Here is a 20,413-nt window from a genome sequence, read left to right on the forward strand (position 1 = left end):
ACCATTATTCCGCTCATCCATCCGGTCCCCTCGTCATTCGTCCCTCCGCGGACATAGGTATCCGGTGGTTCCTGGACCGCTGTCCCATATTACGCACCACCCACACGTGCGTTCTACGGGCATTCATGCGTAGCAGTAACGTATGGCAGAACGAAACCACTACCACCCATCCCCGCCATCACCGTCGGAAGCTTTTTCGTAATACAATAAAATTTCACGGCTAAGCTGGCTCTTATTAGATCCCTCCCCTCCCCCCAGGCAGGACGAAGTGCCTCTTCGTCTTATTTTCCGACGTAAATCCACGGGACTCGCGTCATTCTTTGCCTCCGACGCCCGAGCACGTCGATACGTGACGGTTTTATTGATTCAGATTAAGAACCCGGCGTGCCGCGCATGGAAAAATGGAATATCGAGTCGAGAGAATTCATAAAACTGGTCTCGGACGCAGTTTCATGCGGATACGATTTTTAATCAACTCGAGTGTATCGTGAAAACGAAGAGATAACGGTATGAAACTGAATTAATGTCTGAGACATTCCCATTGAAAACATTTACCTTCAGGGTTAATGGGAAGTTAATTGAAATGTGTTGATAAACATCTTAAGAGCTCGATAAATCACACAGAAGACCACAACTGTGAGTAAGAAATATACATTCCTCTTTTCAAAAATTAGTAAAACAGTCTATCATTGGTAAAAAAAAATGGTGTATTATTTCAATATATTTTTTCAAATATGAATCTCACATTGGTATTAGAACAGACATCCCTCTTATCCCTGCTTGCTTTCCACATCCCCTCGAAATCTACCTCAGAGTCAAAGTCCTTATCTGTTCCCTACATATCCAACGTGATCACCGGGCAACAACCTAATAAGCCAATTTTCCGTGTATACAACTACTCGAGCGAACTATAATAATTGATTCAAGAGCAAATCCCCTCGAATAATCAGACGGAAACAAGGGTCACGGTGAACAACAAGCCCTATGGTTCTCGTCTCGAGATTCATTATATTCGGTCAGGAGTTCGACGGAATTATTGCCTCCAAGCCCAGGACACTCAAACGGCATTTATACGGACGGAACCGATGTGGGATTGGTAGTCGCATCAGGTGAAGGAATAACTTTTTCAGGTTATATGAAACAAAGGTAAATGTATTTGAATATAATAACAGAAATCCCACTGACAACTCTGGCAATACACTGACGATGTGTCGCGTCCTTATATGATCATAAGAAATTCTCGGATATTTGATCCAATTTTTTTTTTCTTGAAGTCAGTCAAATTTCTACATAAAAGTAATACTAGAAGAGTCAGTCTATTAGAAACTATCGTCATTTATACTTTTTTCGTCACTTTAAATAGAAAAAATAGTATTAGAAATAGACATTCGCATGATAATGTAATTAACGACTGTCGAAGAGACCAGTAATTTTGACTGGTTTGGTAGTTCTAGTATTAAACCAGTTAATAATGTAAAAAAAGTAGTAGAGCTAAAGTCGCATCTATGAATGTCCGGTTTTTCCTTAGTTTAGTTCCACTGCGCTAAATAGGTCGTCGGCAACTCGCCCTCGAATGATCCTGAACGTTCTTGGACATTCTCGAATGAAACACTCATCCTACATACGCACACTCTCTCTCTCTCTCACACTCACACCGATACGACCGAGGGCCAGCCATCCACGCAGGAAACACGAAAGTTCGTGAGGGATGCAAGATACATCGAATACTCCGGCGCTCCACCCGCGCCGGGGAATTTTCGTTTGATAGGAAAACCACCGGCGAGAAATAATGGAGGGTCAGCTGCGCGGGGCGGATGTCATTACCAGTCGCGGGCATAAAAAGCTGTCTCTCTCTCGTATATACCTACAACACCCCCGGTGTGCAATTAGCGGAGCGTCATACAGCACGATCCCCGTGTCACAACATCCCGATATTTCGCGTCGCGGGCGAAAATTTTATCCGTTTTTTTTTTTTTGTTCTTTATTGTCGCCGCCGAGAGTCACGAGACGCGGGGCGTGCATCGTAAACACACGGAGCCTCCTGGTGGGCTGATTTCCACCGAAACGACCGTTGTACAGAGAGTCAACGAAAGAGGAAGAGGGAGGAAAAACGATGGAACAACGGTGAAAAATGGCGCGGAGGAAACTATACTGGGTAGACCACGAAACGTGATCGGCTTAGATTATTTGACTGCTAGCTGTTCGATTGAAATTTTTCGTAGCTAATATAACATGATTCGAGGATAGCTTTAGACGATTGTACGAAATTTTTTGTCGAATCTCTTTTCTAGAGTTTTCAAGGTTACCTTCAGGTTTTTTATAGATAAACCTGTGATTTTTTTACGCTCGTCTTTTAGCGGATACTGAAACGAATTCAGCAAGCATGATAACAAATTTGTTTTTTCTTCGAAATCAATCTGACCTTTCACGTTACTATTTGTAAACGTTTATTTCTGTAGGTACATCGAAATACATTGAATGGTACCGAACATAAACTTAGACACCATTTTGAACATCGTTTTAATTAAGGTAAATGATATTTTCTTAATCTTTTTTTGGTTTAGAAGAAAACAAATTATTTCTTATCATGCATGCGGAATTCGTCTCTGTCTAGAAGAGGGTTGCCAAAAAAATTTGGTACAATCCTCTTAAAGCTCTTCTTCAATCATGTTATATTATTAAAAAAAAAAAAATGTTCGATCGAACAGCTAGCAGTAAAATAATCTAAGCTGATCACGTTTCGTATACCACCCTGTATATGTACCTGTACATATACGGTACAGCCGGTATTTTGTACGTGATTGAAACTTGACGCGACGCCGCGCAAGCGCGATATTTTACGTAACGAGACCAGCCACGGTGAATGAAAAATGAATAAAGAAATACCCGACGCATCTCGCGCGCCGATGATGGATTTAACGTGGACCCTGCACTCGACCAAGCAGTTTTTACCTTCTCCTTCTCGTTCCTTCTTTTTTTTTTCACGATTTTCACGACGTACATTCTTCTCCTTCTTTCTGTCCTTTTTTTTTTTCGGTGGAAAAAATCCATGTTGCTACGCTAGGCACAAAACGTGACCGCAGGAACATGAAAGCCTTAATGAGCTCTCTCGCTAACGAGGAACGAATTCGTTCGGGTGAACATCGTTCCATCCTCGACGCGAGCCCAGACTCGTTGAAAGCAGCTTTTCTCGGGATCGGTGTAATTCACCGTTAACGTGATCACGGCTCACAATGCGTATACATATATGTATATATTCTGTTAATCGCGTCAGCTTGAATCAATCTCCGATCCGCCTCCATCGCCTCTGGACCAACGAAATATTATGTTCCCGCTTGGGTGCCACGGGGACCACTGTGCTAATCAGCTTTACCTCGGGATACCGTGTATCGCCGTTGTAGTCAATTATTGGCTAGCTGCCGAGCTAATGAACAACTGAATATTCATCGATTCCACACGAGTCTACGAATTCATGCGATTCGCGGCTGCGTCGCTAAACGCGGACCGGTTGTTGAATCAACTTCGCCGCCGCTAGATGCAGGGAAAGGGATTAAATACGGGTGACCGACTATGATCTTACTGCTGACTGAAGATGATGTAGGATGCTGAAGACTTTGATTACAGGAGTAACGTTAAGACGAAGATTCTGCTAATTAGGTAGAGATTTGTCTGCTGACAACAACCTAAAGTACGTGTTTGAAATCACGAAATGGTACTTTCGAGATTATGCGATAGGGGACACCCTAACTTTGATACAGTGAAATTTCTCCTAAATATAGGGCACAACCCTATTGAGAATTTATAAGGTCACTGGAATCGGCGAAAAAGCAAAACATTGTCCAGTTTACTGAAAGACGAGGATATTTAAATTAACAAACTGTGTTGACAATAATATAATTCAGAATTCTAGGAACTAGAAAATCAATCGGCTAATGCAACCAGTTTACTAACAGCGGGGAATGAATCTATGGAAGTGATTCGGCAGAGTTATGGGGAAGGTAGAATGAACTGACGACTATCCACCCTATGCTCCTTTGGGAGACATAAAAAGCTACCCACCTAGATTCTTCCCAGATCGATTATCCGGATGAGAGACGAACGGTGACTCTGTCCCGTCTATCCAGTGATCGCGAAGCTTCCAACAATTCTCACTGAAAGTTTCAACGACTTGATTTTTAAATCATTTGTCAAACAACTACTTGAAGCAAAATCTTTTACTCTACCATTCGAAAAACGACGATAAATCTCTACTCATTCAAGGACAAAGGTGAAGGTAAAAGGCTTCTTTCCTAAATCTTTATGAAAAAAAAAAAACATCGTTAAAAGGTTGTCGACGAAACTGCTCTTGAGGTTCTTTCGACGCAGCCGAAGCATACTACAAAGTGCAACGAGATAATATTATGTTACGATGCATCAAAGCGCACTAGCTTAATCCGTTAGTAGTCCCCCAAAGTTTCGTCAAACGAGTTCTGATTTCATCTTGACGTAGCACCGCGAGCCAGAGGTAGAAGACAATAGAGGGGAAGGAAGCGAGCCGAGAAAACAGAGGGTGGAAGAAGAACGGAGAACCGGCAGACTCGAGCTATCTTCGGTCTGGTGATATTCTACCACGACTACATTAGACGGCTTATCCGCTCATTATGCGGCCCGACGATCGCGCTTATACTACAAACCTACGACCTTTCCTGTTAAGCTCTCCGCCGCGAGATCAACAGACCCCACGGTTCTTCCTTACTGAATCATCGCGATTAAAACGACATGATCCTGAATTATGCACCTTGCCGGGGAATTTAATACACCCCCATTAATAGCTTTGTATCAACGAACTGATATACTGCGTCTCGTAATTGCCGTGACAATTGGAAGCGAGACGTATCGATACAGTAGTCGTATTGTTGACGGTATTAAGGGTAGCAATGAGTAATCCAAAAATATAAATAGTGGGTTACATAAGGAAAACTTAGAATTTTCTTACGTCATCTTTATGTTCATTTGAAATAGAGTAAATCATTGATGAGTGTTCGAAGGCTTCTCAGCACCGAGTGTACAGACGTTATCCCCACCATTGGAGGACACCCTCGTGGAAGCAGTCAAGCGCCCAGTAGTAGGGATGACGTCTGAACACTCAGTGGCGAAGAGCCTTCGAACGCTCATCGATAATTTACTATAGATCTTGTTTATTTGATATCAGGATTAACTACCATGATTGAATTTAAGAAAAAGGAATTCAGACTAAAAGCATGGTGACTCAGCGAAATTCATAGACATCGAAGATTCTCAATACGTGAGTCGATCCGAGAACGAAAGTAGAAGAAAAGACACCGATGTGTTCGGTGAAAAGACTGCACTTAACGTGGCGGATATATATCGTTCTACTGAATGGAGCGGAAGTGATATGTGGCCACGTTTACCGGGGCGACTAAACGCACTATTTCTTGTTCAGTTTCCAAGCTTCCTTCGAAAATCCTCCAACGGTTGCGAAGGAGTACATTTAGCGTGAGTTACAATTGCTTTCGTTTCTAGCGCATTCCTATGGGAGAATCGATCACTATCCGACCATTCTTTTATCAGTTGCTACTACAATTGTATACAGTCACATTGTATAAGTAATGCAATCACATCGCACAAAGATAAACAAGGGAGTATTTGAAAAGTTCTGGCATAGTGTAGGATAGATCGATTAAGTAATCTAATTTAATTGAAAGCGGGCACGATATGTCGTCTTTGCCGTTGAGCTTTAAACTATTTAACTGGAGAAAACGATTTAATTAATATGATTGCACTTTAAATTGACTTTTAATTTTCTTATTCATTTAACTAACAATCCAATTTTACCATAACATTTGCATTAATTGTTTATTGCACTATTGTTTATTAACTATTGTTATTGTTTATTGCAGCCGCATCTACCGAAAAATAGTTGGCGCCGAATATTAGTGTTCCTTAAAAATTTATATCTTAAACAATTGCTCCCAATTTGCTCTTTCGGAATCTAAAATTGCTCCCATCGCACCGTTTATATTTAATGAGATATTCGCAAATGAAAAAGCAAAAATTTGTTTTTTGCAAAATATGTAGATAATATGTAAATGGTCTTTCTACACAAATATTATGGTACCAAAAAATTGCTCCCATCTGTTTTATAATAATCAATAGTCAGATATCTCAATAACAACTTATTAACGAGGAGCAATTGAAATAATGTTGTTGCATACAGGTTAGGTATACGTCATACGATAGACGCTCGTTTATTGCAGCCTTCGGGGCTGTACAGGGCCAGAATTCCAGGAATATTACAATATCTCATTAAATATAAACGTTACGATGGGAGCAATTTTAGATTCCGAGGGAGCAAATCGGGAGCAATTTTTTAAGATAAAAATTGTTAAGAAACACTAATATTCAGCGCCAACTATTCTTCGGTACCGCATCTTCATCTGATTGATCTCATTCGTCTTTAATTACGCCCACTGTAGATACACTTACGGTTGAAAACTCAACTGGTTAACACATTAAGGAAACGCTCTGTCGATAATAGGAAGAGCTGCCACCTATCATCACATAGAGGAAGCCGTAATGTTAAATTTAAACTTCCCGGGCAAAGACTTACAAGAATACGTTACGAGAAAAACGAACTCCCCGATTTGAAAATGAAGTGTACTTTTGAGAATACTTTACACGTTTTTGATCAGGCAAGTTACGCGGAAACTAATGCCTGAAGCCTGCTATTTTCTATATGAGTCTATGTATGTTGAAAGCATGCATTTGAATTACATGCATCTGTAAAAACGGGTGAACTTGACACCAGTTAATAACGTTCACGCGACAAAAGACGAGCTGACCAAAGACAAAGACATCACCGGTGAACAATGTGTCAAGAATAGTACAGAGTCATTAAAAACATAAAGAAACCTGTATTCAGAATGTTATTTCTTGTACAATTTACTTTGAATAAGAAGAACTTACCTGGTTCCTTGGTCGTGATCGGAGTTGTAACTGCGGATTTAACTTCATGACCCTGGGATTCACCACTGTTCTTAACAAACTGCCAGTCTTCCCTCAGTTTCTTCAACTTTTCCTGTTACAAACACATTTACACTACAAACTCGAAATTAAACAAGAAATTCAACAATTATCCGGTAACGAGAAACTTCCTCTGACCGCGCGCGACCGTTAATTCGAAAAAACTAACTTGTAGGGGTGCCACCTGGTGAATATAATTTTTCCCTTAATGAAAACTGGGGATAAATGTTTCAAAGGTTGGCACCCCGTTATAATGGAAATGCTTTAAATTCAAATTTTTAAATACATTTATTTCTATTTAGTGGTTGAAAATTACTTCAATTTATAGCAACACATTTTTGCACTTACTTGTAATTCCACGGAAATTGGTTGTTTCACAGATTCACACTCAATATTGTTAAACAATTAACATACCAATATTTTTTATTGCAGCAAGCACATGTACTAATACTTACCATAACATTATCAATAACTTCGATCCGTTCTTGTTCAGATAATTCTCGAGATATACTGATTCTTGTTCGTGTTTCCATTACCCATGCCATAACAGCATCCAAAGTACAAATATATTTCTTAAGAGAGGCAAGTTTATTTTCAACATATTCACGATGATTCGAGAGACTTGAATTGGCCTATACAATTAATTGTAATAATTAAATTAGGATTAAATCGCAATGCAATTTTATTTTTATTTTATTTCTGTTTAATATAAAATATATAATCTTAAAAAATACTTTGTCCACATCAGCAAGGAGTTTGTTACAGTCATCCTCTCCTGGAGGTACATCATTTTGATTTACTAGATTTTGCAATGCCCTTTTACGAGAAGAAAGTTCTTCTTGTTTGGCCTAAAAGTATTAATTATTTCATAGCAAACTAATTCTGAAATCCTATGCACTGGAATGGCAAGTTTATGTTTGGAAGGAAAATAGACAAAAAGGGAGAGTTCAATGCTATTTATGTCTTGGCACAGTTTCGTTTGTGCAGTCATGGCATGAGAATGTATTATTAGGTTCAGATTCAGTGTATTTAATAACGTAATAGTAGGCAGTGGTCCACGAATATTAATTTTTTAATTAAAAAATTAATTAAGTGGTACTCAATGAAACCATAAACTAAGTTTATATCAATCTTAGAAATTTTTCAACTAAACACATATGAGTGAATACTAGTGCTAAATAAACATTAACTTCTTCAATTAATACTGTCCACTACTTCTAAAGACAAAACTAACTACATACTTCGGAAGTACACCGACTTACCTTGATCAATGACAGTCTAATTGATAGAGAAGTTTCATCTGATGGATTTGCTGCAGACACCAGTAAGGAATTTATTTGCTCTAAGATGTTGTAAACACTTTCCAAAATTCTTCCTTCATTATTTACTTTCCTTTCCATGGCAAAATTTCTTAAACGATAAAACACAGATCTTAGACACTCTTATGAAGTAAATACGAAGTACCGATATAAGTACGATCTAATAATTCGAAAGAAATTGGTCCAATTTTGCGATCACATTGAAAACGAAAGTTTAAGCTCAATACTTTTTAACACTATATGTGATTTTCTTATTGCATTCGAGGTTCTTCTGCGTTGAACAAGAGAGCACCAGAGGCAAATCACAACTGAAATAGCTCAATAGGAAGAACAGCTTCGAATGTAACGTGTCCATCAAAACCTCTATTCTTAATAATCAAATATAACCCAACAGGAAACCCTGAACAGTTAACACAGAAATCACTCACTTTTCTTTTCTTGAATTTAAATCGGCCACTATATTTTGCCAGCGACGCTTTATCATCTCAATCATTTCTTTCAGTTCCATCATATCTTCAGCTTTGGAACGAGTTAAAATACTAGCACTCGAGACGTTAATATTATTCACAATTCTTTGCATTCTAGAAATCTCTTGTTCCAATTCAAATATTTTTGTCTTTGATGATTTGGAATGTCCAGTAGAATTTAGTTTCTTTAAAGATTCTTCTGTTTTGTCTAGCCACTCGGAAAAGCTTCTACATGTGTGGTACAGTTCTTTCCATTTTTCGTAACATTTGTTCCAACGATTATATCTATCTACGTAACTTTGATTAACTTTCATCCATTCGTCTCGTAGTTTATCACTCAAACGTCTAATTTGTTCAGCTTGATCTCTCCTTAACTGAGAAGCAACATTTTCAAAAACCAAGTTAATTTCTTCGATACTCGGTTTCAGAATATTCAAAGCATTACTAATCTTCTTCAAGCATTCTTCTTGGTTCGCAAACATTTCGTAATCATCGCCATTCAAAGGCATTGAGTTTAGTGATCTGGTCACTGTCACGACAGCTTCTCTAATCTTATTAACTCTCGTGGTGAACTCTTGTAAGTCAATCCTTCCCACATCCTGCAAAAACGCGGTATAACATTTCGAATTACAGTAAACTTTTGGTTAATATTTCATACATTTATACCCACCATTTCAACTTTCTTGTCAGTAACATGTTTGTCTTTATCCTTGCTACCACTATATCTTTTAAACTGTGAACTAACTTCCTGCCACCTACTGTTGATACTATAACGTACAGTTTCGGAGTAACCAACGTTCAATTTTTTTAATTCAACAGCCAGGTCGTTCAATTTATGAATCTGCTCTTGCTTAGCATCAAACTCTGCTGTAAAAGATTCTAATTGACCCTCGTAATTATTCACTTGTTCCAATTTCAATGGGACGTCTCTAAACCAATCTTCAAAATCTGCTATTAAATTATTATATTGCCGTAGTATTTCTTCGCCCCGTTGTGCTTGGATTCTTCTCGATTCAACCTCAGACATAACTTGATGCCATTTACTCCGTAACTTATCCTGATGTTCATTCTTTATCTTCTCAGCTCTAACAGGATCAGATGCATGCACTGTCATGACTAGACCATCACCTTTACTAATCAAAGCTGCTGCGTCTGGTGCAAGAGTACTAACTTCGCCTTCTAGTACCTGAAATATAAAACATAAATAATATTAATAAATCGTAAATTTCTATACACAAGTATATAACTTGTAACACATTCATACAGACCTCCAAACGCTTAGTGGGATCTTTTTCATTGATAATGCCACTGATGCTCATAAGCATAACGTCCATTCTATGTAACATTTTTTGGGCAAACTGTTCAAATTCCAAAATGCATTTTTCCAAAGCTGTTCTGGATAAGCCTGTTGAAACTTTGAAACCTCTCTTGTCACCTGATACTTTTACATCGGCTTTCTGTTGCGATTCCTGTGATACCTTTTCAACCTGCATCTATACACAACAGAGTTATGAGAGAACAGTCTTAAAAAACATTATACTCACTTATGTATACGTTAACCTTCACCTATCACTGTTTATTCACAACAATGTTTTAATTGATTGTTACTGATTACAATGTATAATATTACAGACATTATGAAACATTCAATGGCGACGCAAGGGCCATTAAGATTACCTTGCCCAAGAGGTGCTCAACATGTTCTCCTAAATGTGGGTCTTCCCCTTCTGAACTGGAACTTCCAACGTCAATTTCAGTATCGTCGGAAAAAATTAAAATATCATCAGTTTCTTTGTCGCTTCCGTAGAAACTTTCACAGTCTTCTAGTGTATCATCTTTCGATATACTTCTTGCGCGTCTGTATAACAAAGCCTTTGGACTTTTCTCAGAATCCAAATTTTCTTTCTCATTATGACGTGGTTTCGAAACCTCAATGCCTTTATCGAAGGCTAATTCTTTATCGGTAGCATGCTCTTTTCTGCGTCTTATATGAGTGATTGGTAATGGGGAAGAAATGTCAGTGATATCGGTGTTTGATTTTAAACATATTTCAGAGTCGTCAAGAATAAGATACTCAGCGACACTGTCTTTATCTTTCCACATATACGATGCAATATTTTCAGACCTATCCTGTTTACAAGATGATTGTGTATTTGTTGATGCTGTACTATCTTCTACCTTCGTTAGTTGGCTATTTGATATCTGTCGATCTAATTGAACAGTCCCCCTGTCTAATTTAAGAGTTAATTTCTTCATATTTTTTGCAGAATATGGATCCACTGACTTGTTTTTCTTTAAAATAGGAATGAGTTCTTTCTTCTTGTTAATGATTTGCCCCCCACTACATGTCTGTCCTTTAGCTTCTTTGTCTTCAGTATCAGTATCCACTGATTCCGGTTCTGTCTCTGTATCCTCGACAATTTCTACTCTTTCGACAACCTGTGGCATTAATCCTACACTGACATTCGCACTTGACAATATTACATGATCTTCCGGGGATGCGACTGATTTTTTAATTTCCATTTCTTTCACTTCTACGATGCAGAAAGGATTCGTCTGTGCGCTATACATATTGTACGGTTTTGTGTCTGTCGTAACCAAGGTATTGGTTGATACTTGAGAGAACAAGGTACTATTTTTTGATAAAAAGAATTCTTCGTCGGGCATGTATGCATCTGTGTCAGGGGATGAAGAGAGTAAATCGTCGTCAATGTGAACAACTTGTGGTTGAGAGGTCGGAACAACGTCCGGTATACAACTCATGTCTAACTTCCGTCTAACGGTCCTACTAACATCTACAACTTTGCTTTTTACTTTTTCTGCCTTTATAGAAGACTTTCGTCTTCGATGAACGATAGGAATTGGCGAGCTTTTTGGTGTATGTATAACGTTACTTTGATTATCATCAAACGCAGGATTAAGATATCCTATCCCGTATATTTCCTCATTCTCATCTATTAACTTAGTTTCTTTCTTAACTAGCTGCACCGGAGCCTGTTCCGGTTGTCTAGACGATTTAATGCGTCCGTAATTGTCTCTCCCCTTAGTCTCTCCCACCTTACTTTTTATTAATAAATTGTCTGTGATTTTGTGGATCCATTCCTGTGAAAATATGATAGGTAACAGAATATTCATGGACAGGCGGACAGTTAATTGAAAGAGCATGTTAATAGTGTGACAATATCAAGCATGGCCAAATGAAAGTGACAATGCAATTTCATTGTGCAAACAAAGCTTTTTCTGTTGCGTGTATCCATCACCAATACAAACAAACTTGGAGCACATTTTATTTCATTCCTTATTGTTTTTGTTTTCTGGTAAATCATATTCAGACCTCTCTATGAAATTCTATACAAGGGGAGAGACAATGCCATAGATAATTGACCAGCAACAATGCATTGCCATCCACCAAAGATGATATCTGTTTCTCCACTAATATTAAGTAGTATATACATAGCTAGAGACACCTCTTGGACAAAGTATTTCTTTCTTGGACATAGTAACTTACACATAATCAGCAGTGAAGTGTTAAACGTGTACATAATAATAATTAAACTTATATAATTATTACATTATATAATCTGGTACTTGAGAAGTTAAAATTAATTACAAAGTAATCTTGAAGAAGCCACTATCAAGAAATAATTAATAATCAATACTAAAGAATTTAAAAAGTTAAACATATAAAATATGATTTTCTTTTGAATGAGATATACGTAATGGTACTATAAAGCACAAGAATTACATATACCAGATGTTAAGATACAGAAGAAGCAATACAAGCAATGAGAATATAAGCAATGGATGATATTCAAAACTTTCAAAAACATACATACTTGTATTCTATTAGATATTACATCCCATTTTTCACAAACTTCTGCCACTTTCGGATAATAAGTATAACGTTGCAAGTGATTGACTTTCGGTTTTGCTTCTATCATTTCACACTGGACAGCCTAGAAACAAACATTTTTAATTTACCAAATATCTTGTTATTGAAATAACAGCTGTTTTACAAATTAAAATCTTGTGTAATGAAAAATTACCTTGCACTGTTCAAAATGATTTTCTGTCAACTGATCAACTGGAACACTGTCTAGTTTATTCAATTTTTCTTGAACTTGCAAGAGCCATGCATTTAACTCGTCAACATTCGGTTCCTCCTGAAATTAGAAACGTTTGTTTCGTTATATTATTACGATTACTTTTTACATGTTGTATTTACCTCTGGAGCACTGCAAAGCTTTAATCTCTTTTCAGTGTTTCCTAATCTGGTTACAACGTCTGACAATTTTTCCTTAAGTTGTTCTAAATACATTGGATCACAAAGCTTGGAAAACTCTTCTTGGGATTTCAGTAACTTATCTTTTACAACGTTTAATCTTGGGATTACTTCTGTCAAAGTCTCCTATTCAAATAAATATTGATTTCTTTTATGCTCGAATATTTCAAGGCTCATACATTAAAGAAACATCTTAACTTTCTTATTTAAATATTGTTTAACCACGCATTCAGTACTTACGCGCACATATATCGCGTTAACTGGTAAATCAGGCATGTTCTTCTGTGTATCTAACTCTTTGTTAATACTATCTATGGACATGTTAATGTAAGACATATTTTTATACATATCACGTGACAAATCTAAAGCTAATTCCAAAGATGATTTCGACTCAGTTATATGTAATCCCAACTGCAATAAAAATGTAAGACGTAATTCTTAATACTAGACGTAATTCATGTATGAAATTAATAATATATCCGTAATACCTTATTATACAGTTCTTTCAACATATCAATTCGTTTTGAAAATTTCTCTGGATCAACAACATTTTTATCTTCTACCAATTTTCTGCCAGTGAGAATGATAGTCTCTATTTCACTTTTAATTTCACTTAACGTTTGGTAAAAACGCTGTAAAATAGAACAATCTATTGTAGTGTATATATTCATAAAGCCTACAGAATACAATTGGAATAACTGATTACCAGACAATGTTTGAGTTGGCCTTCAATAGCTTCTGGATCTTCTGAAGACAACTCTAACAAGCAAGTTGCTTCTTCTATCCCTCTAAGTTCACGCAATGCTCGTGATAACCTTGGCTCTAAATTCATTGGACAGCGAAAACGTTGGAATTTTTTTTGTACTTCAGAAAATGTTTGTTCTATAAGAGACAACTGTTCTTGCAGCCTAAGCGCGACTTCATGCTTTCCCGCAGCTTTATACGAGTCAATTTGTACTGCCATATCTTGAAGAGTTGATCGTTGATGTTCCATTTTCTCCATTAATTTCTGGAGTAAATAAAAAATCTGTTCCATTAATTGTATCCTACAATTCCTCTAGGTTTAACTACTCATTAATTAGAAGCGGCAAAACTTAAGTGTTGTGCAGTCAAACATGTTGACAAATATTTTCATTTCATGTACAAATTACATTCTCTCTGACATGCACTCTCATAAACAATGCTTTATGTACAGTATTCATTGAAGTGAAAGCACAGATAGATTCATTTACGTATGAATTTCATAATTTTCTTATTGATACAACTAGGAGGGAGATGACAAAAATTTGACTAACAGACCTGATAATCATGAGGCAAATCATCAGCGGTAAGGTCGCAGTCAAGACGTGCAGTTAGTTCAGAATCTATTTGCGTTAAGGAGTGTTGAAGAGCAAGGATACGTCCTTCTGATTGCTGTGCTTGCTTCACTGATCCTTCCAGCAGCTTCGCTCGCTGCCCTGCCTACTCAAAATATAATTCTAACTTTCTCGCATAACTTCTTCCAACATATTTTATTACATATATCGTTATATTGTTAATTTAATGCCAACGATTATTAAAATTCGGAATAGTGTAAATAATATGCAAAATTAAATGATAAATATGAGATTTTAACAAGTCAGTGCAAAAAAATTCATTGAAATTTAATCGATTCCATATAATAAATCGTATAGAATAATTATAATATAAATCTAAAGAAAAATAATTTTTCAGAAAAGCCAAAGCAATTTTTGAAAGCAGAATAAAATAATCTTCCAACAAAACATCTTTCAATGTGTCCATCTACGTGAACAATCTTTAAGTTCTCTTCAGCAGTTATGCATGCAGTTAAGGATGAATCAAATTTCGAATGTTAAACACAAAATTCAGAATAGAAAATTAATGTCTCAAGCATTTCGAATGTACATATTGCATAACGAATATCAACAGATTAATGCTATCTACATACACACAACGCTGACATACCTGATTGTTTAAACTTTCCCATCGATTTGTTAAGCTTTCTACATCTGTTTGAATGGATTGCGTCATGATATTACTTTCAGTCAGTTGTTTACCAATTTCTTGGATTTTTTCAAGCCTCATTTCTGGATGATTTCGAATGTAATTCTCCAAATCCTATTGAAAAAATAATGAGATTATTTTATAAAAATAAATCAGTTTCTACAATTATAAGCTTCATTCTTACATCGAGTTCTTCTGAAATTTCTTCGGCATCGGCAGCACTTTCTGTGGATCTCTTAAGTCTTTTATCTAACTTATCGAGCCAATCACTTTCTTGGGCAACCAGAGCACGAAATTCACCGTACTCGTGACTAGCATTTTGCAAATGTCTGTATCGTTCATAAATACGATCTGTAACGTCAGTCCACCGAGCATTTAAGAACGTAAAACGTCTGCCAAGTTCCTGTACTGAGGATCCTTCTGAGCTTAACAGTTTATCGTTGCCCATTTCATTAAGGTTCCTAAATTCTTCTACTCGCTTATCAATCTTTTCTTTCAACGACTGGTATCGACCACGAACTTGAAACAATTCAACCGAGGATGTAATTTTTGTTTCAGCTGGTATTTCCTTCTCCAGAGCTGACAACCACTTTGTAAAGTCCTCTATTCCATTTATTATCTGTTATAATTTGAAACAACATATTAGAAATCATGAAATATATTTAAACTTCAGGAAGATATTTGTTACGTACTTCATCATTCTTCTTTAAAGCATCTTCGTATGTATCATTTAAACTTTTAGCACCATCCACAATAGCATTCCATTTATGTGATATAACTTCTAATTTACTATTTAATACGCTTGCAAACTTTGGCTCAGAATTTTCGAGTAATTTGTTCGTCGATGTCTGAAGTTTTTCTATCTTCGGTTTTGTTTGACTTATGTTCTCGGACAGAGACTGAATTTGTGTTAATTTATGTTCCATAGCTTCGACGTTGTTAGTTACACCATCCTTTGCCAATTCTTCTAAGTCCTGATATGATTTCTCAAGCCAACGTTCGAGATTGGAAAGTTCATTGTTAAAAGTTTTCAAAGACTGTATATCTATATAATAACAAAATTAATTTTTCAAATCAGAAAAGTGTTTGTAAAAACAAATTTATACGAAAATACCTTTCAATAAATTCTGTTGACGTTCTTCTAATATTATAGGTATATCGCTCCACTTTGTGTTAAGATCTTGCAGCTCATCCTTAAGTCTTTGTCCCTGAGAGTCTCCACCAGTCTTCATAATCAATTCTTGTCCAACACTGTTCACATAATTAAAAATCTCTTGATGTTCTTTCAGAGAATCTTGAAGATCGCTAAATTTTTTTAACTGCTCCGCCATTGTCTGATTATCTGACATTACTATATGCTCTGACAACAATGTACTCTCCACATTATTAATAAAAGAAGTAAGATCGGCAACTGAATCTATATATTTTTTTGGCGGTGTTTTATCTACTGCTTCATTTATTTCCGTTAATCTTTCAGACAGTCTAAAACAATATTTGACAATTAAATTCATGCTGAAAAAACTATATAAATTAATCAATAAAAAGTTATTTACGATTTATATAATGCTTCCCAGTTAGAAACAAAGGTTTGTATATCCATATTCAGATTACAGCTTTCATTAGTATTAGTTGGTCTTTCCAATAACTCGCTGGTTTTTTCCGTCAATTTTTTAATACGTTCCTCGTGAGATTTCATTGATTTTATTTTCACCTACATTGCAAAATATAGACTTAAATTAATATCTTATATTATCGCTTAAAAAAACATGTTAAAACTAACATGCAAAACAACATAATTACCCTAAATGGTTCAACTTGGTTATTCCCTTTATTCGAATCCAACCATTTGGAATAACTTTCCAGCATTAAATTTAAGCTAGCCAATTCTGTTCTAAACTTTTTTACTTCTTCAAGATATTCTATGCGACACTTTATCTCGTCAAGCCGATTATTGATAGCCGACCAACAATTCTGTACATCTTTGAGTTTCGATTCCTCCGCCTCAGTCGACTCATTTACGTTCTTTAATTCCTCAAGAAGTTGCTTTCCCAGCTCCAAAACTTTATTATAATCATCCTTGTGCGACTGTATATCAACTATCGTATCGTTGTACACTACTTTCTTTTCTTCAACGCTTAATTCGTCAAACAATCCTTCCGATCGACCAATTTCCAGATCAACGTAATCAAGCCATTTGTACAGATTATTCACAGCAGACTCAAACTCGTGTCGGATTGTACTATCTAAAAATTGGGGAAGTTTTAAAAAATCCTTTGGATGTAAATATACCGTTGCAGTGATTTCTTCTTTGTAAGCGATACTCGTCACGGTTTCAGACATCCATTCATTACTAGAAACCATTGTCATTTCGCTCTCAGATTTCAGATCAAACTCAAATCCTGAACTAGTTATCTAACATAATACAAAAACAAACTTATCTCCTGTACAATTGAAAATCAAATAAAATTCCACAGAAAAACATGCAAATCTTTATGCATTACCCTTCGAGATTGAACTTCCATTATTTGTCCTACTGCTTCCCATCTATCCTGCAGGTTTTCAATCTTTTCCAATACATTAACACATTCGGGAGAAGTGCTCTGACCCTCTAACTCCTGAACGGATTCTTGCAAAGAGGTCAATTTCTTCTGATTCGAATCCATCTCCATCCTCAGTACCTGTACCTTCTTTATTCTCTCCAGTACTTCGCCGATCTCGGACGCTGGATTCGCTTCCATCTGTTTCAATGTGATTTCAGTTTCATTTAACCACGAGACCAATCTCTTGTAATCGTCATTTATAGTCTGCCAAAGCAGAGAAAGCGACTGCAAACGTTGCCTTCTTTCCTCCTTCCATTGACAAATATGAGTCCATCGTTCTCCAAGAGCGGACAGCTGATCCTCCATTTGTGCGTAAACCGCTTCCGAGTTCTCCTCGTCGACAACAACCACCATATTCCTCATACCATCGACAACTCCTTGCTGCGCCTGGATATCTTGCTCCAATTCGCTTAATTGTTTCAGCTGTTCGTCCAAGGCAGATGGATTCAATTCAGCGGCTGCCATTCGCGAAATCCTATCTTCGGTTTTTGTTAACCATTGCCTGAGCGCGTCTAACTGGCCCTGTTGCATCTGCATTAAAACCTGCAAATATGATCTGCTTTATGTGGTCTCTGCAGTAGATCAGTGGAATCTTAACATTTTATTTGCTTCACATTGGAGTTAAATATTACTATAACAAAGTTAAGGGTAATTTCTCGCCGTAATCTTCTGTAATTCCATACCTCGTGAATTTTCGTTTGTCTTTCCATTGCACGCATACGAAGTCCTTCCCACCGAGAATTCAATAACGACATCTGAACACGAACTTCGTGCTCCTCGTCCTTGTGTAAACCGCCTTCCGCCAATAATCTCGCACCTTCCTCCAATACAGCACCTACTCCGTCCTGGTGTCCGGACAGTTCCATTAAAAATATCTCGTGTTCATGAAATTGTTGCTTCAGTACTTCTAAGCTCGAGCCTGGTTCTGGAGCGTGATTTAGCTTATCTTCAGCCTCCAGAAGCCAGGTCAACACTTCTTCAAGGGCGACTTGGTAACCACCAAGTTCTACCGACACGTTTGTGGCAAGACTCATTGGTCTCGAGGCCGGTGTGCCGAAATTTGTGAACGATAATGGGTTCTACAAGTGGAAGTATTGGATTTTTCAGAAATACACGAAACCTAAGGTTGAATCCTATCAGTCAATGTAATAACTTTTACCTCAGCCCCTGGTGTCGTGACCGGGCTAGTGTCGCTGGCTACTGAAATATCTAGCTCGCCTATATCGTCTCCAGAATGAGGTAGCAATTGGAAGAGGCACATAACGTACATCATTATAGATTTTTTATCTGGTACTGATGTATTTACATCTGTAAAATAATATTGAACGTATAAATTTCGAGATGTACTGTAATGCTTCGCTACTAGTCCCGCTAGACCTCGTTACTAGACTATCATTACTCCCCTCTCTCATATTCAAAAATTCTTTATAAGAAACGACACTTCAGTTACATACTGAATGGCGATCTATTATCGATGCAATACTGTACTACAAATAATAATCCAATTTACCCTCTGGATCCAGCAGCCGTTCGATGCCCAACTGCTCCTGAGCGATTCGGAACGCATGGTCTAGTCTAGCGTTAGGATGTTTACGGGCTATATTATTGAAATCGAACAGATGCGATTTCCATCGGTGAAGAATCGCATTAAAGGCTAGACCGTCCGACCAAGATGTGGTGAAGTTTTTAATATCAACTCCGGGATAATTCTGAGAAAGTGATGAAATACAAAATCGGTCACTGGGTGGTTCGTTTTATTAGCAAGCGAAACAGCGTGCTTTTTTTTTCGTGTTTGTTAATAAGTAGAATTGTACCTGTGAATTCTGACGACACCATGCTAAAAGTGTTTTTTCCAGATTTGTTTGTTGTAACTCTGTCATAAGATCCTTCAGATGGTAATGTACCTGAATGAATGATGCAATTAATACTCGATAAAAATAAAAACTGGTGAAAAAAGAAAAGTATATTCAATGCACGCTGATAAATTCTACCCACACCGAATCGATCGTGAAACTGACCTGCCAGTGTAAAATAATACTCCATACTAATCCCAATGTTAGCTTAGGATTACCGTCAACGATGTCGTTGCTACTAATATTTACAAGTTTCACCTGAGAATGATAAAAAGTAAAATGCCTCGATTAATGCAGGTTCACCTGTTTTCTTATGGCGACACATACATACATGATCCATTGGACTTACATTATTTTGTTCAAGAATTTGCAACGCCTTATTAACATTATTAAGATGATGAACTCTCATTCGACCACGTTCTCTTTTCTGCAAATAGAACGAGTTAATTGTTTAAGGCACGAGTTAGATTTTTCTGTTTCGAACGTCCGTTCGTGTTTCTGAAATCATCGTTAAAATAAGATCCATATGGCTCACGATTTATAAAAAGAGCCTAGACGCCCAAGTGAATCTTCGGGATATATAAAGACACCTATGAAACGAGGTAAACACGCGGAACAACACGCACTTTTCTCTCCAGGCATACTTTCACGCCCACTGTGCGCATAGATAATCGCCGCTCTTATGCAAATATTCGTAATACTGGATACGCGCACCTGTTTGAAATTCTATTAGCGGAGCTCATAACGTACGCACGAATGGCTTTACCCGATAGGATGATTAAAAGGAAGACGACAGTCGGAATGGTTTAATGATTAAATCTGACACAGAACAATTAAGGCGTGAAAAAATGTCTACTTGTAGGTA

At 37.1% G+C, this 20,413-nt stretch overlaps 1 protein-coding gene across 1 annotated transcript in view; it reads right to left on the reverse strand.

Moving 5' to 3' along the window:
* The window catches only part of LOC107188916 (dystrophin-like), a 164,127-nt gene extending 143,914 nt beyond the window's left edge, over window positions 1-20,213 (reverse strand). The window contains exons 1-29 of the mRNA XM_015577313.1: window positions 20,175-20,213; window positions 19,880-19,975; window positions 19,714-19,806; window positions 19,510-19,599; window positions 19,206-19,404; window positions 18,855-19,003; window positions 18,379-18,774; window positions 17,597-18,238; window positions 16,896-17,507; window positions 16,649-16,806; window positions 16,202-16,577; window positions 15,788-16,132; window positions 15,280-15,714; window positions 15,057-15,209; window positions 14,391-14,552; window positions 13,798-14,100; window positions 13,580-13,723; window positions 13,332-13,502; window positions 13,035-13,217; window positions 12,856-12,972; window positions 12,646-12,765; window positions 10,487-11,911; window positions 10,078-10,302; window positions 9,480-9,995; window positions 8,771-9,408; window positions 8,286-8,433; window positions 7,758-7,871; window positions 7,479-7,655; window positions 6,967-7,078 (exon numbers count right to left, since the gene is read on the reverse strand). Coding sequence (XP_015432799.1) covers window positions 6,967-7,078; window positions 7,479-7,655; window positions 7,758-7,871; window positions 8,286-8,433; window positions 8,771-9,408; window positions 9,480-9,995; window positions 10,078-10,302; window positions 10,487-11,911; window positions 12,646-12,765; window positions 12,856-12,972; window positions 13,035-13,217; window positions 13,332-13,502; window positions 13,580-13,723; window positions 13,798-14,100; window positions 14,391-14,552; window positions 15,057-15,209; window positions 15,280-15,714; window positions 15,788-16,132; window positions 16,202-16,577; window positions 16,649-16,806; window positions 16,896-17,507; window positions 17,597-18,238; window positions 18,379-18,774; window positions 18,855-19,003; window positions 19,206-19,404; window positions 19,510-19,599; window positions 19,714-19,806; window positions 19,880-19,975; window positions 20,175-20,213 — 8,338 coding nt within the window. The remainder of the gene's footprint in view (window positions 1-6,966; window positions 7,079-7,478; window positions 7,656-7,757; window positions 7,872-8,285; window positions 8,434-8,770; window positions 9,409-9,479; window positions 9,996-10,077; window positions 10,303-10,486; window positions 11,912-12,645; window positions 12,766-12,855; window positions 12,973-13,034; window positions 13,218-13,331; window positions 13,503-13,579; window positions 13,724-13,797; window positions 14,101-14,390; window positions 14,553-15,056; window positions 15,210-15,279; window positions 15,715-15,787; window positions 16,133-16,201; window positions 16,578-16,648; window positions 16,807-16,895; window positions 17,508-17,596; window positions 18,239-18,378; window positions 18,775-18,854; window positions 19,004-19,205; window positions 19,405-19,509; window positions 19,600-19,713; window positions 19,807-19,879; window positions 19,976-20,174) is intronic.
* Window positions 20,214-20,413: the final 200 nt, after the last annotated feature.

This window comes from Dufourea novaeangliae, unplaced genomic scaffold (assembly GCF_001272555.1).
Source record: "Dufourea novaeangliae isolate 0120121106 unplaced genomic scaffold, ASM127255v1 scaffold125, whole genome shotgun sequence".
Classification (NCBI taxonomy): domain Eukaryota; kingdom Metazoa; phylum Arthropoda; class Insecta; order Hymenoptera; family Halictidae; genus Dufourea; species Dufourea novaeangliae.